The sequence below is a fragment of the Manacus candei genome, unplaced genomic scaffold, assembly GCF_025592945.1.
Source record: "Manacus candei isolate 608988 ecotype Guabito, Panama unplaced genomic scaffold, ASM2559294v1 h1tg000060l, whole genome shotgun sequence".
Lineage (NCBI taxonomy): Eukaryota > Metazoa > Chordata > Aves > Passeriformes > Pipridae > Manacus > Manacus candei.
In genome coordinates this window covers 8,150,437-8,169,072 of record NW_026138108.1, presented here as the reverse complement: position 1 = coordinate 8,169,072, position 18,636 = coordinate 8,150,437, and the positions used below count along the sequence as shown (strand labels likewise).

The window sequence follows — 18,636 nt, the reverse complement described above, 5'->3', positions numbered from 1 at the left end:
AGGCAGGTTAACATGATCATTTCTCATGTGACCTCCTTGTTTCATGGGGAGGATGGGGCAATCCCAGAGAGATGTTGGTCAGGTCCATTTGGTGGTTCCTGCCATACTCCTGGTCCAAACTTGTTGTGTTCCTGGAGCTTGGAGAGGCGCTTCTGGACTTCTTGATGCAGATATATGTGGTTTCCCCTACCCAGAGTCTTTTCTAGAAACTCTTGGGAAGACCCTGACATTTCCCAGGACCCAGGTGTCTGTAATTATAGGTTTGAGTAGAGAAAACCATTCTGGTGATTTGTCTGTTTGACTTGGGTTGATCTTCTGTCGTCAACACTTACAGTCCAGATATGCCTTGGAAATTTTTGCACTCGTTTATGAGTAACAGATTGGTTTTGTAGTTTGGCTATCTATTTTCTTGAGCACACCAAAACCTCTTCTGTTATTTGGGACAGGTATTTGATCGTATTTCATCTGCTTTTACTTCAGCAGAAACTTGATTGAAGTTCACGAAATTATACTAAGAGCTGTGCCAACTAAGCCTAACTCATGCCAGATACTAGAGTGGGTGGACATGTACATGCAGATTGTCAAGGACAACGAGACAAAGTTTGTGTATACATTCCATAATGGAAGTTCACAAGAAGAATTTTCCCACTGGCTTTTGAGAAGGGTTGGCACTCAGCTTGTGTGTAAAGGCATCTTGTGTCTGCCCAATGTTGTAATACTCAGATGCTGCTCAGAGGCCAGATTCACAAACCGAGAAGGGGTTTTGAATGCTAGAGAGTTTAGATACTTTCTTAAAGTATTCTCTGACTTTTTAAGTATGTCAGTTGATTATTATCTAGATGTTTGATTCTGATACTAATCTCTGAATTATTTATGCAAATGTTGTAACAGTTAAAATCCTCTTATGCTACCTGAAGTAATCTGAATGCCTAATAGCGTATGGAGTCTAATAGCACATAATTGTCTTTACACTTAAAATAATCTAGAAAATAGAAATCAGTACAGTCTCAAGTGTTTTTTGTGGAACTACAATAAGAATATAAACACCTATAGGAAATAATAAGTTAATGAAGTCATTTTAACATGGAAAACATTATCTCTTTTGAAATAGAGTCAGTCACACGTTAAGCTTCAAGAGACAGAATCTCATAGTTCCTTCGCTGAAGTATTCCCCATTCTAAAGTACACTCAAACAGTTTGAGAAGGAAAATTTTAAAGGCTTATTTAAAAATACATAAACTGAAAAAAAATTTAATTCAGAGTGAAACTTCATGTAGAGATCTGAAATACATCACTACAGGTTTTAGATAGTGATTACCTTCAGCTTAGTTTGGAAGAGAAATAAAGAAATGCAATTAATTTGACTGAAATAAATTCATGAAAACTAAAATACCAGCTTGTAGGGGAGTTAAAAGGTTGGAGAAGGGAAGAGATAGTGCATTTTCTAGTTCCAGAAGTTCTGTAGCTTCCCAGTGAAGACAAACTTATGCACAGATCAGAAGTGCCTGAATGCTGATATCCAAATTGCTGTCCACATTTGTGCATTCTTCATGACTTATTTGGGCAAGTCATTGGTCTGTATTTACCTTACTTCCTTTTTTCTTTACTTTTTTTGCACCAAGTTTTTATTTTTTTTTTTGGAGAGAGGATAACAACGGCTCTTTACATTCTTTTAGGTATTCAACTTTTAATGGAAATGCTCTTTGAAAAATCATCTTCAGGAAGTTCAGCAGAAGTTGCTGCTTGTGAGCGAGTCCAACAGAAATCTGCAGTAACACTGGCACGACTCAGCCGGGATCCTGAAGTGGCAGATGCAGCTGTAAAACTCAGCTGTAAGGATGTATCTCTAGCTTAATATTGGACTGAAAAAGAGGGAGGAACTGCCAGTCATGGAGAAACTCTTTTAAATTTGTAGCCTCACTTGGTATACTTTATGGAGTATATTCCCTGTAGAGTCTGCCCAGAGAATGACTGAGGAGGTTGAGCTAAATGAACCTTTGGCTCATTTCCCAGAGGAACCTGAGGTGCAGTATCCACTCAACATGGAGCTGTGTCTTACTGTGCCAACTGGCACTGCTGCCTCCTCCATTCCTTTACGTAAACCCTTGTGTAGGGTCTGTCAGTGGAATGAATCCAATACGAGGAAGCAGGTTTTTTGAGTTGGAGTTTTTTAAGGGTATAGAGGAGGACTGATAGGGAAGAAATGGAGGTCACAATTTCTGCTCTGAAAGAGCAATAGCAAATAAATGCAATTTATTTGTTTGTGCTTTACAACTATTAATTATGACTGCTCTGATCTGCATAGCTCCATGAAAAATCCCTCAAGTATTTGCGTATCATCTTTACATTAGAGATCATGTCTACTAAGAAAGATAAATATTGCACATCTCAAAATAAGAAGTTGTTTCTCTAAATTATTTCTCCTGACACTCTTTTGCGCACTCAGGTATTCCTCGCCTAATTAAACTTTGCAGATCACCAACCGAAAGAAATAACAGCGATTCTGTTCTAGTGGCATGTCTGGTATGTACATTTTAGTCTTTCTTTCAAGCTTATAATGGAAAACTAAGAAAAAACCCATCCCTTTAGATTTCAAAATGCATAAGTATTGCAGGAATGTTTTAAATTCACGTCAGGGTCTCCTGCTTTTCCCCTTAAGCATAATCTTGTACGCTGTCAATTATTTATCCTCTGATTGAAGATTTAAGCACATAAGGAAAAATGGCTTCATCTTCACATTATTGAGCACCAAAAAATTTCACTGGAACACTTCAGAATTTAAAGATTTATTAATTTCTGAATTCCATTCTCTGATGATGCTGTTTACTGAAATTACCCTTGAGTCAAGGGATAGCAGCCCTTTATCTGCAAACACATATATGTATAGAAATATTTATGTAAAGTGTCCAAAAAGAGGAAAAGATATTACTTGCTTTCATTATGGTCCTTTTTTTTTTTTTCTGTTTGAGTCTCCAAGAAAATATAGTGCCCAGCCAAGGACAGGGCAACAGAAAATTAACACTTTCTCTACTCAGGAGAAAGATCCAGGCTGCTGGCCCTGCACTGCGTGGACTGTGAGCTCCCAATGACTGTCAGAGTTGAGTGATTTCACCCAACATTTTGTGAAAGTGCTCTGGGCACATGAGTGATCTAGGGTTAGGACATAGGTTTTGAGAAATGAAGACTGAAGAATATTGTTTGACAATGCTTTATAGTATTAATGTTATTTTAAGTGTGAAACTTGGTTACTGCAGCTTGTTCGTTTAAGCAGGACTCATTCAGGATGAAGAAAGTTTGAATGTGAGCACAAGAAATGCAGAGGTTATCCATCATACATGCTGAGAAGGCTTATTAGTCTTGTATGACTAAAGCAGAGACCACAGAGAGATGGCAGCAAACCAACTATGATTTTTTTCTGTCTCACAGAAGTTGCTGCTGCACATTCCTTGAATTCATGTCTATTGTTTGAGACATTACCTGCCTGTCTCAGCAACTCTGCTTCTCTGGATATTTTAGTAACTGCTTGAAGACATTTTCTAATAAATATGTGGCAAAAATATTGTCCTGGAGACATAAACTGCTTCAAGGTCTGATAGGCATTGTCCATGAAATTTGAGGAATTGTACTGTTTGGTATTTTTAGCATGGTTGTTTATTTTTTTATATATTTTGAAGCAGGCGACAAACTCTTGTGTTAGTGCTTCACTGACAAACAACACAGAGAGGGTAGGCTGATCCCACTTTATCACGCTTTAGCTATCACACTTTATCAATAGAAGACAATTTTTGTTCTTGAGGAAAGCCAGCCTGCTTTCCAGTTGCATCTGTCACATCAAGTTACTAGAAGGTATGTAGTTGTTGTGTATTTTTCTCCAGTGAGAAAATCAAATAACTCCTTAGAAGGGAAGAGTTTATGAAGACAATGGTAACATCAACACGATTTTTATTGTACGGCCTCATAATCAGAACAAATGTCAGTTTTATTTGTTCCTAAATGGTTTGAAACGTACTGCTTCTTTCTACACTAGTACCTAGAAGATTTCTATGGCAGGCATTGCATAAAACTTCGGTAGCAGATATTTTCTGACTCAGATGACTTATAGTTCTCATAAATAAGACAAAAGGTGAGAGGAGAGTAGAGATACAAAGTGGCAGCATGAGACGTGCAGCAGATCAGAGATAGGTTTACAATCAAAGTCCTCTGATTCTCACCTCTGTGTTCTTTAACACCACACTGTCCCTGCTACTCAGGTCTAAAAGTAATGTACCCCAAAGGAATTGTTGTTTATTAGCTGCATTTGGGGGAGATCCATTTGACAGATGAAGACAGTAACAAGAGATTAGCCAGGTAGGAGAATTAAACCTGCACAGTTCAGTTCTGAGTCCTGGCTATTATTTTGAGATAGTTACAATGGATTCCTGTAATGAAGACTTTGTCAAACCTAACTGCATTTCAACTTTGCTGTTTTGTTTTTCCAGGCAGCCTTACGAAGACTAGCAGTTATGAGTCCTGAAGGACTTGAAGATTCAGATTTTCAGCAGCTAGTAAAGCCCAGACTTGTGGACTCTTTTCTGTTATGCACAAATATGGAAGAGAGCTTTGTATAAATGTGAGCCAAAAATGATAATCAACATGATAAGTATACAGTAAGATAATACATATACAATTTTATTTTTTTTTAGTCCTGTTGTTATTTATGACTTATTTATTCTAAACCCATGAACATGCATTTTGTAAGAGAAAAGGAACAGAATGAGCAGACTTGTTTCAGTGATTTGCAAAGACAATTTTTTATTTTATTTTCCTGCCAAGACACATCAACAGACCTTATCATTGCCATCTAGCAAAATGTTGGGTTTTTTAATATAGTTAAATCTAGGTAATGAAGCCAAGAATTTCTTGCTATGATGTTAAATGCTTCTAATAATGTTTTATCTCTAATATTTTTCTATGGTTAGGACATTTTGCTGATTTTTTTAATAAATGCTTTAGCCTCATGCATTTGCTGTTTTAGAAGAAAAATAATCCTAAAAACTGCAAGTATATACTTTGAAATGAAAGGGGTGTTACAGACTAAGTCCAGTTCTTAACTGTTGTTGTTTTTAATAGAATTATGAAATATGTAACTGAGAGGAAAACTTCCAGAAAATTTTCAAATACTGGCTTTGATTGATGTTAGAGGACATTCTTACATTGTATAAAGATATGCTCCTCTAGAGGATACACACTTGCAGAAAACTACTTACATTTACTGAAATTTCTGAAAGAAATTTATAAAATTCTAGAAAAATCTCTGATGTATGTTTTATTTCATAATGTGAGATTATCCCCCTAAGATTTAAAATCATTACATACTGATAATTTTCTCTCTTTTCTAAGCCTTAGAGGAACTGGAGGTGCTTATGTCTAGACATGTTTTTAATATTCATACTGCTACTACGTTTGTGAAAAGTTGTGCATACATATGTTAAATAATGAGAACAGATAATTGTAACTTGAATTTCCATTTTTCTGTTTTTCTAACTAGTCCCCTATTTCTAAAATGAAATGGGACTTTGAGGATATGTTGGAATTGAGAAGATTTTACCAATGGATAAAAACTTAAAGAATAGACTTGATTTTAAAATAGATTTTTTTCATGAACATTCTTCTAAGTTCTTGCTTTTTCTTTTCATTGAGAAACAATATATATTTAAAATTATTCAAAGAGCAATATCTTCAGAGTGTTTTTCCCCTTAACTTCTCACAAAGCACTCTGTAGATTATAAAAGTATATATAATATTTTTCTTGATGGTTTGGAACTATTGCTTTGGATCATTTTGTGATCAGCAGCTTTAGGGTAGTAGGACTTCTGCCAAAAAAGTAAGCACATTTCTTCCTTACTGTACTTAGTAGATGTGTTAAACAGCTTAATTAATTAATGTTTATTTAGTATTATGTGGCATTTAGATGAGAGGCACCAGAAAATTGAGAAGTTGTGACTGTCTTCCACATTTTCTGTGTCTGAAAAATCTGTCCTGGTTCGAGTGGTGATACATGGTGGCTACTTTTCTCTTCCCTTGAGTACATGGGTTAAGAAGTCTCTGCCTTAACATTTCTTTCTTATGAGCTCTTCATTTAATAAGCTCTATCTTGACTGAATTTTAAACCATTAGAAAACCTACAATGACCTCTGTCAAAAGCAACTACTTAAAGAGAAGTGTTGAATCAGATGTTTCACAGATGTAATTTTCTAGTAAGTGCAGAGATGAATTCTGCTTTGTTTTCTTACTTTGAGACAGCTCCTTAAATTTCCAAGGTTGTTAAAGTGTATAGTACTGTACAGCTTTAAAAATATTATATTACCAATGGACTTTAACACTTTCCTCACTAAGCAGAAATAAACCATGGATGCTTTAAATGCTAAAATCAACATTCTTGTTATAAAAAGTGAACTTATAAATTACACTAAAAAACCCACTTAAAATAAGGTCTTGTTGCACTGTTCTGATAGCCTGGCAATCCCTGACAGAATACAACACATCAAATTCTGTGGTGAATGAACCTCATTCTGTCAGCTGGAACTAACACTAGAGATATCAGCATGTAGATGGAGTAGGGTTTATCCCATAACAGGTGAAGTTGAAATCTCATTTAAAAAAATTTCCACAAATGCAAAGTGAACTGAAGGAGCTATTAAGAAAAAACCTCTGTGAATCATAATGCTTTAATGCCATTTCTAACAGGTCAATCAAATATTCAGTGAGCAGGTCAGTAGAAATTAATTTGCTCTCAAATACAGTAATGTGGATCCACATCAATTGAATTTATTACAGATACTCTCAATCTGTAACTATGTAGCCATAATTCTGGCCCATATTGTCCCTTTACATATGTTCATATTATGAATATGGCTGTTTATATTATAAAACCAAAATACATTTTAGGTGGATCTCTACTCTGTAGTAGAAAATACATCTTGAAAGAGCCATTTTGGACCTTTTAATCACCTAAGTGTCCTCAAAACCGTTTTATCTAGGTCTGATTTTTTCATCTAGAGTTGAGCACTTTATTTTTATATAGGGTAAAATTTATGAGAAAATAGACATACCTCTACCTTACCTCTTAATTAACTTCGAAATAATAATTCAATGAAAATATTGAATTATTTTCTCATTGCTTCTGAATAAATACTGGATTAAAAATGTTTGCTTAGAAAGTGACTCTTCAGTTTTCAAACAAAAAAAACCCCAACCAACCAGACAATGAACCGTTTAAGCCAGAATAAACATTTTTTATTTCAATGTAGTATGAAACAAAATATTTCAAATTAAAAATTTACCCTGAAGTAAGTATTTTGGTGGCTCAACCTTTGGACTCCCTGTGTAAATACATATAGAGTTAGGAAAGAGAGAGTATGTGTAATACATTCCCAAATCAACTAATATATGTGGACTCATTGACCTACAGAGACTGTATGTAGGTTAGATATTAGTTTAATCATTCCAGCAACTGCATATTACACTTGTTAGACATGTTGTAGTTTCATTGAAATTCTTCTGAACATTTTCGATTTTGTATGAGATTAGAAACCTTTCACAAATGTGCAGTGAATTGCAGGATTCTTTGTAATTTTGATTTACATTCCAGTGATTTTGGATAACGTGTTCAAATTTCAGCTTTTGTTTGAACTGTTTACAGATATTCAGGGCCCAGATGTTTCATTCATGGAATAAATTTTGTTTTTTCTCAGTTTATTGTGTGTTGGGTACATGAATCACTTGTGTGGAATGTTACTCGTCTGACCTGTTCTCTTTAAAATAATATGTGTATCTACAAGGGATTAGATAATGCCTTTGTAAATTGAATATCATATCTGGTTTTGGAGTTGCCTGTTAGTATCCAAAAGACAGGACTTCTTCTGTAGCACTTCTAAGTATAAAACAATTCTGGTATCTCATATGGCTTGTTCCAAATCTGTATGTTGACCATCTCCTTTTAAACAACAGCAATGAACAGTCAGAATAACACTGGCTTTTTTAATTTGAGGAATCTGCTTTGATTTTCAGTTTAAATTTATATTAAAGTTGATGTATTTAAAGAAGCACTCTAGACACTGTAAATTACTCACTAGTGTTCTCATTTTTAAAGGGAGGGAGGGAAGATATCATTTAAAGAAAGGTCTGGAGTGAATTTGTTAATTGAAGTTGGAAGTGCATAGCTGATGGGAAGGTAGGTGAATAGTTTCAGCCTTTGAGAGGCTAGAGAACCAGGAACAAGCAAACCAGAAGATTATCTATCCTAGATACTTGTATGCCTTGCAAAGATCTTTATCTCTATTTTCTAGTCTGCTCTTGGATCTGAGTTCCTCTTTTTCTAACTGTGACAAATTTCTTGAGAGTTCTGTTTGTATAATTGATAGTTTTCTGAATAGAAGACAGTTACAGTCCAAGGTTTGGTCCTGCTAATTATTAAATTGATAAGGTTTTTGCTGAGAAACTAAGTAACAAAAATACCCTGTTAAATAAATCTAATAAAGATTACCTACAGCAAAAAGAACTGTTTATTGTTCCTACAATGGGGGTAAGAACCAACATATTCTCCAGAAAACCTGAGAGAAAACGTGTATAATAGCCTAATTCCAGGTTTTAGTACCTTTATGAGCAGACCTGCTAACTAAGAGTGTATGAATTGATCAGTTGTCTGTCAGATAATCATTGAATAAAAGTAATAAAAGGAAAAGACTTAAAGACAAAACACTAGAAAATCAAAGATTTTTCTCTTTAATTTTCAACAGCCAGTTAGTGATTTTTTTGTTTTAATAACTGAAGTGCATCTAGAACACACTGGAACCCATGGGAAACCAGTGGAAAAAAATATGAAGCAGATAATACTGCTAATTTGCTCTGAAGGCTTAAATGGTGTGAAGAAGGAGGTGTGTCTAATGTCGTACCTCTCCTGTCACTGTGTGATCACCTGTGTTATAAATGTCTGATTGAAATCTGCACTGCTTATACCTTCGCTTTCTGGATTACCACTGTCTCTTAACTAGCTTCTGTTTATACCTTCCACAGTCTTCACAATGTGACCTAATAATGCACATGATTTCAAAGTGATTTACTTAATCTGATTTTTTTTTTATACCACATATTGTAAAAATCTTTTTTTTTCTTTAATAGTTCTGAAAGGATATACCTAACAAGATATGTCTGTTATGTGTACTCATCAGGTAAGACAAAGATTATGATAAATCAGGAAGATACATCTAAAAAGATCCAAAAACAGCCATGTGTTTTCACTTGCATCAAAAGAATAGTTATGGAATGGACCAAAATGATCTAGGGAAGTCTTATTTGATGTTGCTTCTTCTGACTTCTGTAAGTCAGTTTGCCTGCACTGAGGTAAAGAAGACCCAGAGCTAACTCCAAGGTTTCAAAGATCTTGCTAGAATTAGAACTGGAGAGTTCTAACAAGTAAAATAAAATAAAGATAAATAAAATCTCAGAGTATGAAACTAAGGATAAACATCTGGTAAAATTTTGTGATCAACATGAATGTTTAAGGACTACACTTTGTATGTTAAGCAATGTGCTTGTTCATAGATTCTTGCTTTCATTTCCAAAGCAAGATACACTGCCCTACATCACAGCTCTTTCATTTTAAACTACTTACTTATTAAAAAGACCATGCTTTCTTCAGAGCAGTGACTATTACAAAACAGTGATTTAAAGTTTAGTCCACAAGTAGAAGAATTGTGCTTTATCTAGTGGGTAATTCTTAACTGTTTTGAAGTTCAATTCAGTTCAACTGGCCTGAAGTCCAGGCCAGTAATTAAGGTGGTTTCTGCAGACCACAGAAAAAAGTAGGCAATACTTTCTCTTAGAGAATGACTGCCATAGACAGGCAGTATAAATTATACCAAGTAGCTTCCTTCTTTTCTCCATTGGCTATGGAAAAATTGCTGATGATTTGTTTGGAGGAAATATCTAGACACCTCAACATCCAACTATTAATTCAGATGGTGAATAGCAAGACGAATTCCAGGCTCAGTCTGGATACAAAAGGAAGACGCTCCTTCAGCTGGGGTTTCACATGCTGTTTACATACCAAGTACAATTTCCATCAAACAAGAAATTTTTGCAAGATTGGACTGTCTGTTTCAAAAGACAGAGACACTATTTACTTATTTGGTGTGGACTAGATGACGACCCCTGTTTGCCAGTGTTTTAAAGCAAGAAATAGCTGAACCAGCTCATCGACCTCAGAATATTATACCAACTATACATTTATTATTAGAGAAAAATCTCTTGCATTTGAAGACAGGGAGAAAGAAAACAGGTCACAGGACACTAACTTGGAACTCTAAAGTGAGCTATCCTGGACAATATGTGAAATACCATTGAGCTGATCAATAATATTGCACTTGCCAGGAAAGCTACTGCACACCAGCAAACAAAAAAAAAATCCCCTCAAACTCAGCATGCCTTCTTTCCCAAAAAGTAATAAACTGAGCTCTAAGAAGAAGAAAGGACCTGCCATTACAAGACATATCCTGGGACTTAGCAATACCACAGGTAACACAGTGATAAATGAGGACTATTACCAGGTGGTTCAAGCCATCCTATCAAACCCATGCTGGCATGTTGTAAGTATAAATGGAAGTTGCTTACCATCAAGACCATTGCTAAATCCTTGCATGGAAGTCTATGCTGCTGTGCTTGCTGTGGCTTAAGCACTGAGGTAGCAAACCTTAGTAATTCTTTCTTGAATCAAGGATATGCTTTCCATCAAGGTTGCAAATGATGATGTATGTGTGGTGGTTCACAACTGTGTTCCTTTCTAACTTTCTCTGTGCCTTTCTGCCTGATGTCAGCTGATTAATCCTTCCCATTAGAGTGAATGACAGCTGAAGGATTTGCATGACCCAGTATGGAAACTGAAAATTCAAACCCAACATCTGTGAAACCCAAGACAGTGACATGTTTTGTTTGCAGGTGCTGTCTCATTGCTCTCTTACATTTGCACCAAGGCAATCTCTTGGTCTAACATCTTGGCTAAAAGGTTATCTGTTTTCTCACTTGCACAGTTCTCACCATCTGAGAAATATTTCTTGTCAAATACTTAGATCTTATTTATTTTTCCCTTTTGAAAGCACTTATAGTTACCGAAATACTGGGTACTGCACTCAAAAGGAGTTTTTGGTTTCTACTGCAAAGACTGGATGAATGTGCATGAATTGTTTCTACTCTCATCTTTTGTTTCTTTCCTATGTAGGAAAAAACTAGAGGAGTGAAATGTTCCTTTCAATCTTTTTGTATGATACTAAGTTCTCTAAGATTGCTCCTTTCATTTGAGGCCACTCAGAGATAATATATATTAAAAAAATTATTAATAAAAAGACCAGCTCCTTTGGCAGTACCAATATGTTCTTTGTGTTTGTGATCCTAAGATATTCCTTGTGTGGAAATGTCTCTGTGGCTTGTTTTGCAGTTAGTAATCTGACATGGCTGTAATGGAGATGGTTGCCTTTTGTGTCCAAGCACATGTTCAGCTGCATCTTTCATTCAATAAGAACAGCTGATTTCAAACATTTTTTCCTATCGATGCTTTTATTGTTTGCAAGCTCATCTGAGTGCCTCTTTCATGTGGTAATACTTTTGTTGCTTCTCATATTCAGTTCTTCATTTACCACTGATCACCTTTACTATTTGTCCACTTTTCTCATTGTGTGTATCAATAAGATATTGTAGCTGTTTTACTTCCCATTTAAACGTTATAATTTGGCATGAGAATTAATTGAAAAGGCTGATGAAAATTAGATCACTAAAACGTGGTTTTGCTACAGAAGTATTTTGAAATAGTTCTCAGATACTTTTGAGGTAGTGCATCTTTCACTGGAGAAGTACGAAGATATTTTTATTTTAAAAAAATATCTTAAAGAGGTTTTTTTAGAAATGTTTCTATTAAAATAAACACAAATAGACTCTCACTGCTATTTTATAAAGCTAACTAGAAAAGCTATTTAGTTTAAAGAGAAGTCACCATAAAAATCAGTTAAAAATTCTTTAACTATTACTTTGCTTTCTACAGTCTTGCCACATATGAATAAATGCACCAGGTCCCTGGGGACTTGCAATAGACAAACTATATATCTTATTAATATTCTGGGGCTACTTTTTCTAGTACAGAACTATTTCCAGGTCTTAGCTGTAATCAGTAGAATAAAACATGATTGCTGTTAAGTAAAAATTTTAGGATTATGAAGCATTTCTTTTAATAAGGTTCAGTTTGGCACTTCTGCTAAGACCCAGCAACTGCACTAGTGGATAAAGCTCTCAGCTGCAAACTGTTCCAAAACAACTCTTTGCTGTCCAGTGATTCTCAGCAGTTCTAAGTACTCTGCCTTAGCATAAGGTTGTACCAAACAGACTCTCATATTTTGTTTTCTTTCAGGACATTTCACATAGGTTTTGTGTTCCTTTTTACCTCGAGTCCAGACATTACAGTGTCAGCAGACAGAAAAAAAAATCTTTTTTCACCCAGGGGCTACTTTTTCAGTCATGGGGAAGTGACCAAACATCATATGGTTTTACTTGCAGCACTCTTGTATGCAAACTGAAGGTCTGTTTCCTGTGGGAGGCCAAGAGGCAGAAATGTATGAAATGCAAGCAAAACTGAAGGTCTTGCTGAAAGTACTTCCTCCTGTTGAAGATTCAACAAAGTCTTTGTCATTTGGAAAGTGCTCCATGGTCCCTAACGAGTTCAGGTGTCTACTGCCTTCATTCAGCATCCTTTGGACTTGTTTACTTTTTAAAAAATCTTTGAGTAGTAACTTCTCTCTTTTCACATCAGGACAGCTGAGAGCTGCAGCCCTGTGGATAATTCTGATTTGGTCTGCATACCTCTTTTTTTCTGCTTTATTTGTAACACTTGTCTGCTGAAGAATCATCTTCCTTACTATCTATTTACTCATTACAGGCTTTTCTGATGTCTAAAAAACTGCAATCAAACTTACTACATAACTGATATGTTTCTTCTGTGTAAAGACAGCATTGTTTTTGTAATGTTAAGGCGTTTTCTGGAACACTTAATAACCACTTTTTTCAGGGACAGTTACATACTGTCTCCTCCAGTACATACTTTTGGTCAATAAATTGCTTTAAACAGTTCGATCAAAAAAATCTCTTTTCAATTTTAACTTATTTTCAAATAAGTAGACAATTTTAAATGCTTAACATGAAGGTTTATTAAAAAAAAAAAAAAGGCAAGCAATCAGACAATCTTCTAAACAGAGTCAATCCTTCTGTAGCAGTCCAAGGTTTTAACACAGACTGCATTTTTCCTTTTCCTTGAGAAGAAGTACAATGTTGCTATTCAGTTTCATGTTAGTTCTGGCTACTATTCTACAAATCCCATGGACAATACAGTAATTTAGAGGCCCCTTTACAGCTGGGTGGGAAAGGAATTGAAACAATAATGTTTTAGATATTCTTAAAAAGCTCCTGATAGTTTTTTAACTTGTTCTAATGACCTGATCCCATATATAAGGACATATATAAAAGTCCTGTGGATGCATTTGAATCTTATCTCACTTCCTAAAACAGTTAAGAACCAATTTTCATTACATCTGTAATGTCTTTAATCAGTTTGGCTGTTTCAATCTGGGTGAAATCTGGATAAGAATAAATAATCTACAGACCTTCAAATGAACTTTTCTGAAGTCTTTAAACCACTCTTGAACTTATCAGAAATATATGGTCATTATGCACTGCTATGCATCTTAGTTGTCTTCCAGGTCTTAAGGGGTGAATGTAGCCAGAAATTCAGTTTCTCCTGGGGCCACTTGGTCATGCAAAAAAAAAAAAAAGTCACAAAAAAAATTTTCTTGTCCTGAAAATCATTGATGATTTTTTTTCCTAATATTCTTTAGAAAATATAGAATTTGTCCCAAAAACAAAGGAATATTAAAAGCTCTTCAGAAAATGAAATTTAGACTGCAGAAATTTTCTGTAAGAGAGTGAGTTTTTCTTAGGTTGGTTTTACATATTATAATGTCCTGTGTATCTGAGTTGCTTTTAAAAGAGCAGCATAAGTATCTTTTGTTTTATTCTATGATGCAGACAACTATAAAGGGATGAAAATGTATTAATTGTCAGATGTGTCAATATCAGTTTCATCTGATATTAATTTAAAAATAAATTATTCCATGGAGACTTTGTGTGTAAAGTGGCAGGGAAAGTACCAGGAATATCTGCCTGGATGTAGCTGACCAAAAGTATGAGCCCTCTTCCATAATGTCAGAACAGTAGGCCTCATGGACATTTTGTTCCCAGTGGGAGTGGAGAAAAATATAGCCATGAAAATCAGGTGAATTGAAGCGTGAGATCTCATTTTTCATGAGGGGGGAGGAAGACAGCAAGCAAAAGCTGAAAAGAATTGAACCCAAATGTTTAGGAAGGAGACATGGCTGTTGCTTGGGAAATAAAAGCAAATGAATGTTGTAGAGAAGGGATATGAACACTGCAGCTAGAAAACCAACTGTAGTCACAATCAGGACTATACTTATAAAAGTATAATTTAAAACTTTGATATTTGTGAAGGGAAAAAATGAATACAGTACTAGATCATGTTTTGTATTAGCAACATCACAACTGGCAAGTGATCTGCACTTGATTTGGTTTACAACAGTGGCATGAACTCTATAAGGTCATTAATTCATTGACACAGATTAGAAAAATGGATATATTCTTTTCCTGTCAAAATACAATGTAACACAAAGCAAGAGGAGTCTCTCTGCTTTCTCAACTCATGATGTAGTGCAAACTGAGTTTTCAAAAGCTTGTTTTAGATGTACTTAAGGACTTGCTGGGGGAGAAGTGGTGACATCTACTGGAATTTTTAAACACTTCATTATATGTTTCCAAGGCTGCTAGCAAGACGTATTTGGTTTAGGTCTAAAGTTGAATGAATAATGCAGAAACAATTTCTACTTATATTTGTGCAAATTTGGAAGCAAATCTTCAGCCATCTTGGGGTTGCTTTTGGTGTCATTTCCTGCACACGCTCACAGAGTTATTAAACTTTAATCTCATAACTGTTGGCAGAAAATAAATGTTAAGCTCACACAGGAATACTATGAAAAGTGAATTTCTAATGTGTTCTCTGTAAGCCTGCGTACCACAAAGTTGATTCCATGAGTTATGTTCATTAGATTGGAGGATGGAAACAATATTAAGTGATTTATGGGACTAACTGCAATTGAACAGTGAGTTTGTGCTTGGAATAGCAACCCCTTACTTTAAAAGAAATTAAAAAAGGATTCAATGAGGAAGGAATATGTGAAGCAAATTGCAACCCTCTCCCCACATTTCACAGTAAGAAGGAAGGAAACTCATCCATCATTAAATGTATTCATTAAAAATTATTCACTCAGATCCATTTAAAATATGTTCTAACTTTAATCTCTTGATTTCTTGGGGCTAGATTGTGATGTGTCCTGCATGCCCAATAAAAGTGTGAAGGCTTTTCTTGCATCCTGATGTAGGCTGCTTGGACCTTGGGACTGGGCCTGCAGGAGCAGCATGGTTACAGATGTGCCTCCTTTCTCCCTTCAGAGGAAGCGTGTGGAGATGAGAGAAAGGTGAATGAGTGAAGCAATCCCTCTTGATACAGAAATCATGGGTTATTTTGCTTGGATGGGGGTTAGGGTTTCCCAAAATTTTACTACTATGAACAGTTGAATAAATAACTCCTGCTGGGCTAAGAAAGACATAGGCAATAAATTGACCTTTGAGATGTACCCTGAAGGTGTGTTTTCCAGTGTTATCTGTGTGCCATTGCAATTTGCCTATTCCATCCCCTTCAGTCTGTGCTTTATTTTAAAACTTAAAGTCCAAAGACCTTATGACTTTACAAAGTTTATGACCTGATTATACAATGTGATTGTGTCATAAATTAAAAGTTGTAGAAAGTGAGGAGTTTTGTTAAAAAAATTTTCTAATCTGTGAGAAACTTTCTGTAAGGCTTTCCACCAAGCTGTCCTTAAGGATTTTCTACTGATATGACAAAAGGGAACCATCTGCTGTTATTAATCAAAATGCGCGTTTACCATTAGTCTTACTGCTGATTCTGAAAGTTTCAGATGTGTGGAGATTTTCCGTTGATTTTTGTATCTGTGAGCATATGATCTGCTGTAATATCCTATTCTTTCAGCCTTCAGTTGGGTCCTGGGAATTACAGTATATCCCAGTCACAACAGCTTTTCTCGTAATGGGAGTTATTTTACTTCAGCAGTGTGCTCTGGTTATTCGACTGCCTGGTTAAAGACAGTGTGACAGTCTAACTTACCTAGTACAAAATATGAACTGTTTGGCTGTCAGAATTATGGTGAGAAATGCTGATATAATGATTTTCTGACTTTAGTAATAAGTTTTAATACTCCAGTTTTTTTAGTATGTGTTGACTTTCACACACTGTGTCTTTTATTTGCTAAACTGACAAGTTTCTATCAATCTATCAATCTTATTTAGCTGGACTGCTACTCACAACTTTTTCTAAATTTATCCCAAATAACACATTTTTAATTGAACAGAGATTCCCTGAGTCTGTATGCATATACACATACATTTGAAACCGTTTTCAGGGCTTAAACCTACTCTTACTGCAGACCCTCCAATATCCAAGATCTGTACACAAAGTCTTAGTATATTTTTGGTTAGCTTTTTTCATATACGCTTTGGTGGATCAGGTCAGGGTGCTCAGTTTGCTGGGAAAACATACCTGTATGTAAGAAATGCAAAGAATTGCCTTTACAGGGGTACTGGCACAAGTTCAGAGTATTTTAGTACTACATCCACTTATATAAGTTGAAGATATGCTTGATGATATTAAAACTAAAATACTCTTTTGTTAAGCTAGTAAAACAATAAATGACTGATGGTGCAAATACTAAAATCTTCCCCAGACAATAGCACATGATATCCAATTAATAGTTATGGTAAATCTGTCTGAAATGTATTCTATATTATTTGCGGCAAGATTTGCTTTCAATCAGAGATTACAGAGAACATTTAAATTAGCAATGAGAATTACCCTGAATAACAAGCTCATTATTTACTATATTTGCATTTTGTTGAGCTTATTAGCAGCACTGCCTGGTTAGATTTTGTGATTCCTTTTCTGTCCTTTCTGCAAAAAATCCCAACTATGGAACATTTCTGAAAGCAACAATTGTGATTTTATAATGAACCACAAGAGGGGGGAGAGTGAACATAAATGAAAGAACTTGATTTTAATGAACAACTGTTAGATTTAGGACAATGCTGTATCAATGCTGAATGTAGGAATCTTGGCCAGGTGTTGTCTGTGGAATGAAGAGTTTGAACTAATGATGAAATGTTTTTCTTAAGATTCATCTTTTCAGGTCTTCTGATTTATTGCTGAGCTTCACTTGAAGTTGTGGACAAACCACACTTCGAAAGCTACAAAATACCATGCTGAGTGTGCTCATCCCTTCATTGCCTTGATCAAACAGAAACAAATGCTAATGAAATTATAAAAATAGAGATCTCTGTGACCTGAATAATCAGCTTTCTAGCCTCCTATCCTGCCTTTTAATTTTTTCCACCCATTTACACAAAGGAGTTCTCTAACTCCAGTAATCAAGGAATTCCTCCCTAGTGCATAGATGAGTTGTTGGTGTTAATATGAAAAATAAATCATCTCGCTGTTGTGATCATGGACTGACACAGGATTGGTGAATTTCCAAATGTTTTCAGCCTGCTTTTCAAAGAAGGCTCAGAGTCCCCTGCTCCTCATGTGCAGAAGAATCTGTAGTGATGACAAAGCTAGAGACTTCTAGAGATGGTACTCTGGGACTGCTGAGAACACATGGCCCTGGATCAACTCTTAGGAGAGGATGCACAAGCAGCTTTGGCAAGGAATCACTTTCCTAACCCCAGGACTATGATGGTAGTTCCTACAGCCAGCTGGAGGGTAAGGAGGGAAAACGGGATTTCAAGAAACCACCCACTCTACCCTCCACTTTCTTTTATTTCAAAGTAGATAGAAGAGGAAAGCAACTTTCCCAATATTTAGTCCTCTGTATCCCATGTTCCATGTTCCTTCTGCCTAGGTTATCAGTCTTTTGGGAGAGGAACAGGAAAGAGAAAGTGTCTTTCTCTCAGACTCAGAAAGAAGCAAAGCAACAACTATAACTGTAATATAAGGATGGTATTGCAGCAGGTGTTTGCAGCATGGCAAAAAACCAGTCAAATAGCCAACAAACTTCTGCTTATCTCTGCAAGTATTTGCAAGTAGCCCAGTGGACCATAACTCTGAGAGAACACTGTTATTACGTAAAATGATAATGTTCTTAATTTCATGTTCAAAAGCTGAATGGTGGTGAAGGAAGCCTGCAAAAAGAAAAGAAGATAGTTATATTAGAAGAAGATAGAATGTTGATTACCAGCAGTGAGGTATCCAGATTTGACTAATGGCACAGTTATTGTATGCATAAGCCCTAATGGTGTTTAAGTAGTTACTAGAATGAATGTAATTAATGTAATTTATCTGTCAGCATCCAAACACTATAATACTCAAAATAGGATGGGAGGTCCCTTGCCTAGTATATAACCCTATGAATATTTTTCAGTGTC

The 18,636-nt window shown here is 35.5% G+C and overlaps 1 protein-coding gene across 2 annotated transcripts in view; it reads left to right on the top strand.

Moving 5' to 3' along the window:
• INSC (INSC spindle orientation adaptor protein) overlaps window positions 1–7,861 on the top strand; it is a 137,526-nt gene extending 129,665 nt beyond the window's left edge. For both annotated transcript variants that reach the window (XM_051804392.1, XM_051804393.1), the window contains exons 11-13: window positions 1,677–1,832; window positions 2,447–2,523; window positions 4,479–7,861. In XM_051804392.1, coding sequence (XP_051660352.1) covers window positions 1,677–1,832; window positions 2,447–2,523; window positions 4,479–4,607 — 362 coding nt within the window. In that variant the 3' untranslated portion in view covers window positions 4,608–7,861. The remainder of the gene's footprint in view (window positions 1–1,676; window positions 1,833–2,446; window positions 2,524–4,478) is intronic.
• The last annotated feature ends 10,775 nt before the right edge of the window (window positions 7,862–18,636 follow it).